Consider the following 12,529-nt stretch of genomic DNA (forward strand, 5'->3'; position numbering starts at 1 on the left):
CCACCTTTTGGGTTTTTTATGAAGGCTTCATTACATAGGCATGATTGATTAAATCACTGGCCATTGCTGATTGAACTCAATCTCCAGCCCCTAGCCCCTCCCCCCTCCCCGGAGCGGAGAGTGGAGAGTGGAGGGTGGGACTGAAAGTGCTAACCCTCTAATCCCAGGGTTGGTTACCCTGGCAACGGGCCCCCATCCTTAGGTGCTTTTTAAAAGTTACCCCATTTAACTTAAACCCAGTTGTGGTGGAAAGAAGCTTGTTATGAATAACAAGACATCTGTTTCACCTCTAAGGCTCAGAAGCCATTTCAGGACCTGAGGACAAGAAACCAAATATTATAACAAAACATGTTCCCATTGCTCTTACTGCTCAGGAAATTCCAAGGATTTTGAGAGCTATGAGCCAGGAACCCAGGGTGAAGATCAAATATATGTGAGAAATATATTTTGGTTATCTGAATGTGGCCAAATACATATTTCTTATAAATCACAACATCTCATGGGCTCTTCAGATGCTCTGCACATCTAAATCTCAGAATGCAACTGTGAAATTGCACTTGATTTCTAGATGTTTGGAGGAGCTTCTTGGTTCTTCCTTCATAACCATGAGCTACCACCCTCACCAGCCCTCCCTACAATTTCCCCACCAAAACACTTTTACAACCACCAATAAAATCAGGTGCACATATTTTTGCAAGCAGCCTTAAATTCTTTTTAAGAACAAGGCAAAGGTATATGTTAATTAAGTTAGAATTCAGATGGCCATTTGTCCCAGTTTGCCTAGGGCAGTACCAGTTTGTGCCTACTGCCCTGCATAATTTTTAAACAAGCTCCCCTTTTTACTCTAAAGAAAAAAAGTCCCAGTTTGGAGGATAAATTATATGTTTTCCCTACTTAAAAATACACCTTGCTTTCCCAGTAAAGTGCTTTTCGGGTGACTCGGTGCTGTTGCCCACATCATTGCACTTTAGTTGCACAACAACTCTGCAAAGTAGGAAGGGAAATACTTTATCTCTGTCAATTAAATGAAGTAACCAAGGCTGGCTTCAGGTAGCACGGTGGTGACCATCCGAGGTCACGCACTCCGTGACAGAATCAGAGCCAAAACCTAGGACTCCTGATTTCAAGTCCAATATTGTTCAGCTGTGGATCCCTTTGTGCAAATATCTAAGTAAAAGCAAACCTCATTCTCTTGTTTAGTAACCTGCTTGAACTTGGACCTAGAACAGTTATAGACAGGTTCATCCTTGCCCAGAGACTCTCTTTTCACATTTGAAGCAAACAAAGAGACGAAAAAAGAATTACGTAAACATAAAGAGGGTATTAGTGAATCCTAGGGCCAAATGACATAAATCTTTGATTTTACCAGGTGCAGTTATATCAGGTTATTGGAATTTTATTTCTAACCAAATTAGGATGACTTGGTTGACAAAAGGAAGGAAGGGAGGGAGGAAGGGAGGGAGGACGAAGTAAATGAGGAAGGAAAAGAGATGGGCAGACAGAAATACAGACAATAAAGATCAATGATGAATGCCTACGGTTACAAAAAACATATAAATGGGTTCTGCCCCAGTCTTATAGATACATATCCCGTATGGTTACGTGCTAGTCTTTTTTTTTTTAAACCTAAAACCAGTAAAATTCTACTCTCCTTGGATAAGTGGCAACGACAGAAAACAGAGGTAAAACCCACGATCCTTCAAAGACAGGCACAGTGCTTGGCAAGGTCTTCAGGGTGTCCTAGAGGTGCTGCATGCGGCGCCACACGGAGAAATAAATGCACACTCCCCTAACCTCCCGACTGGCCGCCCTAAGAGAAGATTACACGACCCGCGGGGGTCCCTGCCTCCTTTCGCAATGACAGAATGAGGTCTAGTGTGCCTTGGCAAGGATGACTCCAAGCCGCTCGCCAGTCTAGCCAGACTGCAGCAGAGGGGTGGACGCCTTGGGGCCAGGCCCGGGCACCGCAGCTGACCTGGGAGGCGGCCGGCCTTCCCCTCGGGGACCTGAAGGTGAGAGGGTAGCAGAGAACGAGCGCGGTTCCCCGTGGAGGGGGTGGGGAGGCAAAAAGGGCCGCACGCGCATGCGCCGCACCGCCACCTCCGCGGGCCGGAAGAGCGGAGCAGTGGAGCCGCGGCTGCCGGCGCCAGACGCCGCGGTGGCCGCGGGGAGATCGCCGGCTGGGCGATGCGGCCCGTGGACGACACTGGGGCCGCCAAGCGGCTGGAGTCCGGGCTGCCGCTGGTGGACATCCCGCCCCCGGGCTCCAGGCAAGAGTCGGCGGCCACCGAGGTAGCGGAGACGCCCGGCCCCGGTGGGTGCTGGCAGTGTCCTTCCTTGCCGTGCGGCTCGCGCGCGGAGCAGGGTGAGTGCGGCGCACGGACCCTGGTGCGGGTCTCGCCCGTGGGGGACCGGGCGGGCGCCAGCGGCGGGGGTCCCCGCAGCCGCCGGCCGGGGGCCCCGTGTGGACCGCGCCCCCCCCCTTCCCACCCTGCTCGGAGCTCGTGAACACCCTCGTGCTGTCACCTGGGGGCGGGGGGGGGGTGCGGGCTGTAAAGTAGAAGCCCCCCGCGCCCCCGTCGGTGGGAAGAGCGGAGAAAGTTTCTGATTGTTTTGGAACCCATTTGGGATTCTGAAACTGTTCTTATAATTAAAGTGATTAAAGTGTTGCGGGCAGGATCATGGAGTCAGATTGCCGTTCGGTGCGCCCTGCCCGAGATTGGGAGTCAGGGAGAAAGGCCATCCCGCAGCTGGCCGAGGTTGGGAGGAAGCTAAGCAAGAAAACTGATCTCTATGTAAACGGTGTTGCTTGAAGAGGAAGTTGAAAAGCATCGAGTCTAGAAAAACGTTTGTCTCAGAGTTTTAGAATCTTGGGAAGGCAGAGTTGAGTGGGACTACTACTGGTTCTTAACCTTTTTGAGTTACAAGGAATCTGTAGCAACTGATGCAAAATGAGACAGAGGCACAATCTTACAAACACGGGTAAGAGGTTCACGGACCCGCCTCCAAAGCCAGGGACCCCGTGTGAGAAACCCTTTATCTTTTTCAATGTCTTCCTTTCACAAATGATGAAATTGAGGCCTGGGAAGGTGAGGGCTTTGGGAGGGTTTTTTTGTTTTGTTTTGTTTTTTCGAAGATCTAGCATGTGTGGATGAGATACTTCACAGGTCCGGGCAGCACCAGGGATAGGATCCCAGTTTGCTAGCGACCCAGCCCAGAGCCCTTTCTCCTAGCCCCAAGCACATTCCTCCTTAAACTCCACCACCCACCTGGAGCAGCTTCCTCAAAGAAAACAGAAATAGGCAGATGTCCTTTCAAGACAAAATTACACAGTCTGCACCACCTCATCCTCTGGATTACCTCCCTTAAGTGTGACCTGGGATTTCTATGTCTCTTAGCCGACCCTGCTTTCTGTCTGCACTTCTTGAGAGTCAGAAAATTCACACATTTTGTAGAGAGACAAACCCCAGGGAGATGGTTCTTGCTGCATTTTTGTCCTTAATGCTAAGAGAAATGATCAGGCTTCTGATCATTTATGTAAGGGTTACCTTCAGCTGAGCTGACCAGATGTGCAGCTTTGAAGAATTCAGTTTCTCATCTTAGCACCCTATGGCTGAATGTTGTTACGATGGACTGCTGAGTTAGTCCTTGAAAACTTTTAAATGATTCCCCTGTTTGTGAACCAAAAAGGCATACTTCAGGCAGAAGGCGGCAAAACCTACGTAAGCAGTTGCACCTAAGAATCTTGAGGGGTCTTTTAATTTCAAAGAAAGTTGCTAATAATAAGACTTAGATAAGGTGACCAGATAATATTCCAAAAACGGGATTGCCATAGAAACACTTTAACACCCCCCCGCCCCACCGTACTGTGGTCATTGAACTTTGTGACAGTATCATTTTAGCTTCTTAACCCAATTGGTTATCTCAAGAAAGTTCATTTTCAAGTTCAGGTTGAAACTGTTACCCATTTTTCTTACATTCTTGGATAACCTTCCCAGACAGCACACAGCTATCCTAAGACATCTGTTTATTTTCTTGAGAGACAGTGTGGGTCTTAGACTGAAGCAAGGAGAAGAAGTTGTCTTAAGTCTGTGCCTCACATCCCCCTGGAAGGAGTGAGTTCCTTAGGGTAGCAGTGGCCCTGAAACCAGTAGAGCTTTTTACAGTGACCGGGGTCCTATTTCAGTGGGTCTAGAGTAGGGCTGGCATTGAAGTTTTAAAAGTTCCTCAGTTGATTCTAATTCCGAATCTGGGTAGTGAATCACCAGTTTAAAGCAGAGGATAGAGAAAGTGAGCAACTTTTCAGTTTTCTTCTGACTCAGGAAATCGCACTGTGGCTACTTACTTAACTTGAATTATTTAGAGTTGCCAAATTATTAGATATGTTTTCAGTGGAACATGATCATGGAAGCATATTACATAGGCAGATGCCTCTTTGGATTATGCTACTCTCTTGTCCATCTCCTTTGACAGAGAGAATTGAAATTACTATTCTGTAAGAGACTGAGGTCTGCCTGAGGAGAACCAGTCCTCAGTCTTATAACAAATAATCAAGTTAAACTAGACCTTGTAACTTAAAGTTTTAAAAGAGTTAAAATATCATGTTAAGTTAAAATATTCCTGGAGAAAATTTTAAAAGTTTAGGTTGGAGAAGATCCTTGAAATATAGACCAGGGAGATGTTTTCTGTCCTCGATCTTCCTATTCTGTTCTTTCTGAGAGTGTGGGTTCTATGTAAAGATTGGGTTTCTTTTAAGAAAAACTATTTTGGGGCTTCCCTGGTGGCACAGTGGTTAAGAATACGCCTGCCCATGCAGGGGACACAGGTTCGAGCCCTGGTCCGGGAAGATCCCACCTGCTGCGGAGCAACCTAGCCCGTGCACCACAACTACTGAGCCTGCGCTCTAGAGCCCGCGAGCCACAACTACTGAAGCCCATGTGCCTAGACCCTGTGCTCCGCAACAAGAGAAGCCACCGCAATGAGAAGCCTGCACACCGCAACGCAGAGTAGCCCCTGCTCACCGCAACTAGAGAAAGCCCGCACACAGCAATGAAGACTCAACACAGCCAAAAATAAAAAATAAATAAAATAAATAAATTTATAGAAAGAAAACTATTTTATTTGGACCTGAATTCTGAAATTTCAGAAACTGACCTCTAAGGCTGACCAGAGCCAATACATGTATCTTGTGGTGCTTAACTTGGAAGTCTTCTAAAGCTTCCTTCTCATGGGCTGAGTGGGTATGTGCAGTTTGGTTCCTACAGTATCTGAGCACATAGATATAGAACACAACGTGGAGGATTCGGGTACTTATAATGGATAACCTATTACGTGATGACTGCTAGCTCCAAGTCATTCTCTTCAGCAGTACACCTGGAACAGGAAAAGGTGGAGACCACGGACCAGAATGGCATCTTTTACGACAAAGGCTGTAGTGTACCCCCAGGAAGATTGTGCATCATCAGAGTTTGGTCCCACTTTGCAAACTGTTTGTCACTTGTGGGCAAAGGTATCTAATTAACATGAGGATGTTGAAATGTATTACCTGGTGTTTGTGTTTATCAGAAAAGGGCATTAAAACAAAAACTTTGTGCAATACTGTTTTATGGCTGAGTAACCCATTGTAAATTCCTAGATTGGAATGATAATCCTTGTTTTACTACAAATTGCATGTGCCTACACATCCTTCACCTCTGCTATGCTCTTAACTAACAAGGGCCGGTACGGTGTTTCCTTCCTATTCTGTCCTTGTTTTTGTGTTCGTTTCAAAAAAGAAAAAAAAAAAATTCCTCAGTGTGTGGCCTATCTTTTAAGTTCTCTGCTTACCCTGTTGCATTTTGCTGTCCTCTGAATGATGGGGGTGAGATTGAAAGCAGGTTCTACTCCTGTCTTAGGCAGCTGTTTAAGACAGAGGCAGTGGCTGCTCCTACAGACTGTCATTAATGGAATACTTGATGCCCTGGAGAAAGCAGAAGTTTCCTGGTTCAGATCAAACCAAGAATTAGATGGCAGTCCTGTTTTTTGTTTTTTTAAATTTTTAAGCACTTTTAAGTACTAAGTCAGAGGGATAGATAACCTAGCCCCTGGCCTCAAAGAGTTTATGCTCTAAATGGAAGATAAGTCATAAACCGTGAAAACTTTAAGATCTCCTTAACTGTTCAAAATAACTAAACAGAGAGCCTTCTCAGATTATGCTTTTGCCTGTGGTGTTAGACCCTACATCTTTCCACGAAATTTTCTTATATTATTTCCTTCAGCAATTATTTATTCAGGGTCTTCCATGGGCCAGGCCTGAACAGGGCAGCTGAGATCTTAGCCCTGGAGGAGCTTACAGGCTTGTGGGGGAAGTCAGCTAATCAAGAAGTAGCCATATCACACAGTTAGGACCTGTTTTCCAGAAAAGAACACTTTCTACATAAAGCCGAGTTCACCAATGAGATGATATAAAATATCACTTGGAAGCATTTTTCTCTAGCCATCTTGATAAGCATTTCTTAAAGATTTCTTTCACCATCTTGGCAAGCTTTTTACTTCCTTTTGACTTTAGGAGTGAGGGATGAGTCTTCAGTGAGACAAAGAGATCCATTTTATAGGGTGAACTGCATTTTAAAAAGGTAGGTTTAAATTGTTGCCCTTTGTCTATGGTTCTTTATTCTTCGTGGGGAAAATGGTTCAGATCCAGAGAACGGATATGCTTAGGAGGTAATTTTTGTAGGCTGTTAGCTATTAATATTGTTCCATTTTTCTCAATTTCTAAGTAAAAGTGATTAAACATACCCTTGGAAGCAAGGACTAACCAGAATTTAATCTTTTTCAGAAGCTGAGAAGAAAGCACCCTGTCCTGGACTTGGCTTGTTTTACACATTATTGTCTGCGTTCCTCTTCTCAGTGGGCTCTTTATTTGTTAAAAAAGTGCAAGACATCCACGCTGTAGAAATTAGTGCATTCCGATGTGTGTTCCAAATGCTAATCATTATCCCATGCTTAATATACAGAAAGTAAGTATTTCTTACCTGCAAAGTAGAAGGTATTAATAAATGTTTGTAAATCTTTTGACCTGCTTAAATTATCTACTCTACAGACTCTACTTTATCCCTCTCATAGATTTACCAGTCCCTACACTCTTTGGCTCAGATTAATGAAAAGTCACAAGGATCCACCCACAGAAGATGCTCTCATAAGCACCAACCACATGCCCAAACAAAGGAGGGGAAAGAGATTCAGTTATTTACCACCCCCTATTTTGAGAACAAAGCTTTCCTTGTACAATTCCCCCCATCTTGTACCACCCTCCCTCTTTCCTTTGGCGTAACTAGTATTTGGAAGAAAAAAGTAAATGGGAGGAAACAGTAGTGTCTCCTAGTGTCAGAGGTTTCTTTAAGTAGAACAGGCTGCTCTCCTACCAGGGCAGACAGAAGGTTACAGTAATAATATTTAGGTCTTCCCACTAGGGTGCCATGGGAAAGGGGAAAGGGGATCTTGAGAAAGGCCTTTTTAGCTCTTTTCTTGTTCAGTGTCCTCATCTGTAAACTGGAGGGAATGATATCCTTTGTCCTCTACCCTGTACGAAAACTGTAGTCCCCATCCTTACTCTTCTCTCCCCGCCCAGCCTCCCTTCCCCTTCCACATGGACCCCATACACACACCCTCCCCAGGTGAAAATTATACCTCCCCGACACTGTTGTAACCTCTACAGACCCCCGTGTACTTAGACGCCTGGGAGGAGCACCTGTTGGGTTCCTGGTGGCTGTCTGGCTCTTTTTCTTTTTGGGTAAAGATGCTTAAACTCCAGATTAAAAGCTTCAGTCACTTGCTACCAAAGTCTCTTTGTATCTATAACTCAGTGCAGATTTACTTAGAATAGTTTCACTCCTTATCCCAAGTCTTTGGTGAAAAAGGTGAAAATCCTCTAAGATCAGAAATATTGTCAGAAATTCCCGTGTAGGTGTGGACAAGTCACAATATTTTAGGAAACGATGGTAGGTAAGACTTCAGAAATGTCTAAAGGTGGCAACAGACCACTGACGCTAACACAATCATTCTCTCCATTTTGGAGTAAAGGTATTGGCAGGAAGGCACTTAGAAGAATTTTCTTAAATTGTTGGCACTAATCTGTTTTGACCCATTTTATGTTTCACTATCATGAAAAACTCTCAGCTTTCCAAAGTATGGACCAAAGGTGACCACAATTGCATTTCTAACTCCAGAGACCAAGGGCTCCCTATATCAAGCCTAGACGCTGCTCTAAAGAGGCCAGCCCTGGCACAGACCAGTGAGCCGCACCTAGCCAGGAACTTCCACAGTACTCTGCTTCGTAAATATTTAATTGTAAAGCATTTGAGCAGCAGTTATTATATTTATCCGAATGCTACAGTTTCTTTTCCAGTGTATTTTAACTCTTTTCCTAAGGAGAACAATGAAAAGTTGTCTCATATTCAATGGCTGAAATAAATTTTAGCATTGCTTTCAGCTGTAACAGAAAAACTCACTAAGATTGAGAATGCACGCTCGCATTCCCAAGTTTTCTTATACAGGGCAGCTAAATAATGAAATTGTATTCATTATAAAAATAACACTTTTCATTATAGAAAATTTGGGGAAAATAAATAGAAAGGAAAATTACCTATGAGTCCACCTATTAAGGTATAACCATGATGAACATTTCAGTATATTTTCCTTTTTGTCTTTTTTGCAGGCATGTACCTATACCTAGGGAAAATAATATCTATATTTGCTGACTTATACTATTTATGTATTTCTCTTGTGCTATTTTTGATTCTACTGTGAACACTTTAATGTCATTAGCTATATTTAGGAAACACTTTCTAAAAGGTGTATAATAGTTGTAGACATAATTAATTTACTATTGCCTTGTTTTCTGATAGTTAGGACTTTTAAGATAATGCTTAATTTAAAAATGTAATTTGAAAACAAATACCGAGTTCATTTAATATGCATTCCTTCCTTTGAATTTACAGAACTGGGTTTATAGGCCCCAAAGGTCAACGAATCTTCCTCCTTCTCAGAGGAGTCCTTGGTTCTAGTGCCATGATCCTTTTATACTACGCCTACCAGTCAACATCCCTCGCTGACGCCACGGTTATCTCATTTAGCTGTCCAGTGTTTACGTCTATAATTGCTTGCATATTTCTCAAGGAAAAGTATAGCCCTTGGGACGCTGTCTTCACTGCATTCACAATCACCGGAGTGATCCTTATCGTGAGGCCGCCATTTTTGTTTCGTTCCGAAGTCGTGGAGACGGATAAAGACTATTCAGTTCACCTGAAGGGTGCTTTCGCAGCACTTGTACACGCTGTGTTTGCTGCCGTGACTTTAGTTATCCTACGGAAAATAGGGACATCTGTGGACTACATGTTGAGCATTTGGTATTATGTAGTAGCCGGCCTTACCGAGTGCATCATTGCCCTCTCTATATTAGGAGAGTGGAGTCTGCCGCACTGTGGGTTGGACAGGCTATTTCTCATACTAATTGGGCTGTTTGGTTTGGGAGGTCAGGTGTTTCTCGCAAAAGCCATTCAAATAGAAAAAGCAGGGCTAGTAGCATTAATGAAGACTATGGATGTGGTCTTCGCTTTTATCTTTCAGATTATTTTCTTTCATGATGTGCCGTCGTGGTGGACAGTGGGTGGCTCCTTATGCGTAGTAGCCAGTAGCATTGGAGCGGCCGTTCGTAAATGGTACCAGAGCTCCAAATAAAGCATCATTGCTGAAATGTATATTTCTTTAAAGTACACCATCACCCAGTTGAGACATACCACCCGCATACACACCTGGAAAATCTGCATTTACTTCACTGACTATATACATTTCATAGTTAAGGTACCATTTTTGAATATGGTATGTCTTTAATTAGTTGAGGATAGCCAGTCAGTTGGGTGTAGCAATTATTATTTTTTGTGTGTATCAGTTATTTTTTGGTTTTGGCTTTGGTTGTTGGGGTGGCATTTGGTAAGAGAACACATTAGTTGAAGGAAAACTGCACAATTTTTTATGACTCTTAAGTATAAATATATGTAATTTTTAAAAGTGTATTTTTGGTACTGATGGGATATAGGTGGGAAGAAATTTTAGATTCTCTTTTAGCAGTGTAGAGGCTAAGAAACTTATTGATAATAATGCTGCTGTATAATTAGTGTTGTGTTGAGAATTCATTTGAAATGTAATCCCATTTAGGAGGCCAAAGCTGGAGTAGGTGCCTACTTAATGGTATTAATAAAACAAATGAATTAGCCTTATTTTCAAGGCTTTTATAAATTATTGTCATTCTTTTAACCCATATTTGTGCCTTTTCACTCTAATGCTGAAATTTTCATACATAAACTTAAAAAAAATCTTTAAATCACCAAATTTGGCTAATAGTTTTCTGTTTTAGTGGCATTACCATCTGTAGCTACATTCTGTAAGTCTAATTGTCCTCTGTTTTTTTGAAACTGCACTAAATTTTTCTTAACTTTCTAAGTTAAGGTGTTTAAAAATCATAAGAAAGAAATCTTGGCATGGCCAGTGTGCACATTTCCATCCTGAAGTGTTTTCCCTATACTAGAAATGTGATTTTCTATAAATTCTCCTTGAATTTATGGTGTGATGCCAAATAAAATTTTCTCAGGGCTTTATTAGGTTGAACCATAAGAAATTGATGAGATTTTACCTTTTTAACTTACAAAAACCATAGTTCCTTATGGTTCACCCTATTAAGATACCTCTCTTACCTTCTAAACCAAATACTTAGGGGACTTTGGAGTATATATTTTTTTAATTACTTTTTAAAATACAGTAATCCTAGTAAACTTATTTTTTGTAGTCTTTTTCCCTTATGGAGTTATATATAATAATGCTTCGTGTTATATAGTAAATGTAAAGACCTGTGAATCCATGGTCGATTGATTTTTGTAGTTTCTTCAATAGGAAAACAAAATCACTGTTAAATTCTAGTATATCAGTATGATATTAAGTGTCAGTGCTGCACCATGATACTAACATCATGAATTCAAACAACACATTTTATGTCTGGAACTTCATCAGGCCGGTATTCTGCAGTTAAAGAGAGAATGTAATATTTAGGAAACCTTGGGAGGTTAATCAGGAAGTAGAGAGTACATGCAAATGGCTCTTTGTCACAGTGAACCCTTTACTGGTGAGCCTATAATGGTCTCCAGCTCTTACTGTGTCAGAGCTCTTATCTTAAGCCTACAGATTTGAAAGATTATAGGCTCTTTCCCACTGTTTCATCACAATTCTTCCTAAGTAAGAAAGAACTTGGGCTTCTGAGGTTTATGCCTTGGTGAGAAAAGGATCTTTTCCAGTAGTTCCAAGAGGAAATTTTTGGCTTGCTGATCTTCCCAAGTGCTTCCCACCAGATAAATCCTAAATGGTCTATTTAGGAAAGTCACACTATCTTTATAACTTTAGCCTAATCTGCAATATTAGAGTTTAGAGTTGCAAAAGCATCATTTTGCAAGTATGTTAGATAATTATAGAATTAGAGTGTCTTAGGGCTCAAGGGTTAGAGTCCCCCTGTAGGAGACATGCTCCATGTTTAGGGATGCTAGGGAGGGGACCTGCCCAAGATCCCTCCTTTAGTTCCATGATTAAGTACGGAAAGTAAACACTGCTTGAGCTACATAAGGTAAATGAACTCTCAGGGAACCCTCTCCCGGTTCTTTACCTTGCACAATAAAAGAACCTATGGGACCTTGAAAGTTAAATGCCTTTGAGCCTGTACACTAGAGACATGTTTTATTTCAACAGTGTGGTTTAAGTGCTTGAATGTCACAATATATGACCAAAGTTGGAGAAAATGTTTCTTCTCCCAACTTTTACAGGGTGTGACTCTTAAATACTTTTATAATGTCCAGGGTATATACAAGGATATGTATTGTAACAATTATGGGTGTGTATATTTTGCAAAGACTGTAGTTCCTATATCTTGAAAAGGGAACTATTTTCATAAACTGGTTTTATTTTATAATTGCTAATAAAATTAATATGAAAGAAGACTATATTTTGGTTTTTATGATTATAGCATATGTGCTAGCTAATATACCTTATTTCTTTTTTCATCCATGTGCTTCAAAATGTACTTCTTAAAGAGATTGACCTCTGGCCATTCAGTTATGATGTAATAAGTTTCAAATTATTTATCTGTCTCTCTGATACTGTTACATCAAATCTAATGTCTCAGAAATAAAGGTCCTAATCTTATGTTCCAGTGAGGCCTTTATTTTTCTAGATCCTCAGAGCTTGGAGCAGCTTTTGTTCCTATAGCTAATCTGTTACTAAGTCATGGAGTGTCTGTCTTCTTATTGTCTTGTGAATTCTTCTTTCCTCACCTTTCCACTGCTGCCGTCTTAGTCTTATCACCTCACACCTGAATCACCACAACAGTATCCTGGTTATCTGCTTCTAGACTCTTTCTTCCACTCAGATCCTTGTTCCACTGCCAGACTAATCTTCCTAAGGCCCTGCTTTCATTGTTACTCTGGTTCTTATGTAGCCATAGCAATGCCTT

The 12,529-nt window shown here is 42.0% G+C and overlaps 1 protein-coding gene across 2 annotated transcripts; it reads left to right on the top strand.

The window, feature by feature from the left end:
- The first annotated feature begins 2,138 nt into the window (after nt 1-2,138).
- On the top strand, nt 2,139-12,184 carry SLC35G1 (solute carrier family 35 member G1). 2 transcript variants are annotated; one of them, XM_029245850.1, is made up of 3 exons: nt 2,139-2,365; nt 6,818-6,998; nt 8,979-12,184. In XM_029245850.1, the coding sequence occupies exons 1-3, from the start codon at nt 2,188-2,190 to the stop codon at nt 9,715-9,717; spliced, it is 1,098 nt and encodes a 365-aa protein (XP_029101683.1). In that variant the 5' UTR covers nt 2,139-2,187; the 3' UTR covers nt 9,718-12,184. The 2 variants fall into 2 exon arrangements, with proteins under 2 accessions (XP_029101683.1, XP_029101684.1); XM_029245851.1 differs by lacking the exon at nt 2,139-2,365 and adding an exon at nt 5,015-5,509.
- Nucleotides 12,185-12,529: the final 345 nt, after the last annotated feature.

Source organism: Monodon monoceros, unplaced genomic scaffold, assembly GCF_005190385.1.
Source record: "Monodon monoceros isolate NGI ecotype Baffin Bay Population unplaced genomic scaffold, NGI_Narwhal_1 Super_Scaffold_4, whole genome shotgun sequence".
NCBI lineage: Eukaryota > Metazoa > Chordata > Mammalia > Artiodactyla > Monodontidae > Monodon > Monodon monoceros.

What these genes read in the sequence shown, in the direction of transcription:
- SLC35G1 (XM_029245850.1), top strand. Translation starts at nt 2,188, where the DNA reads ATGCGGCCCGTGGACGACACTGGGGCCGCCAAGCGGCTGGAGTCCGGG. An exon ending in CGGCTCGCGCGCGGAGCAGG is followed by an intron (nt 2,366 to 6,817) that starts GTGAGTGCGGCG and finishes AATCTTTTTCAG; the next exon opens with AAGCTGAGAAGAAAGCACCC. An exon ending in CCATGCTTAATATACAGAAA is followed by an intron (nt 6,999 to 8,978) that starts GTAAGTATTTCT and finishes TTGAATTTACAG; the next exon opens with AACTGGGTTTATAGGCCCCA.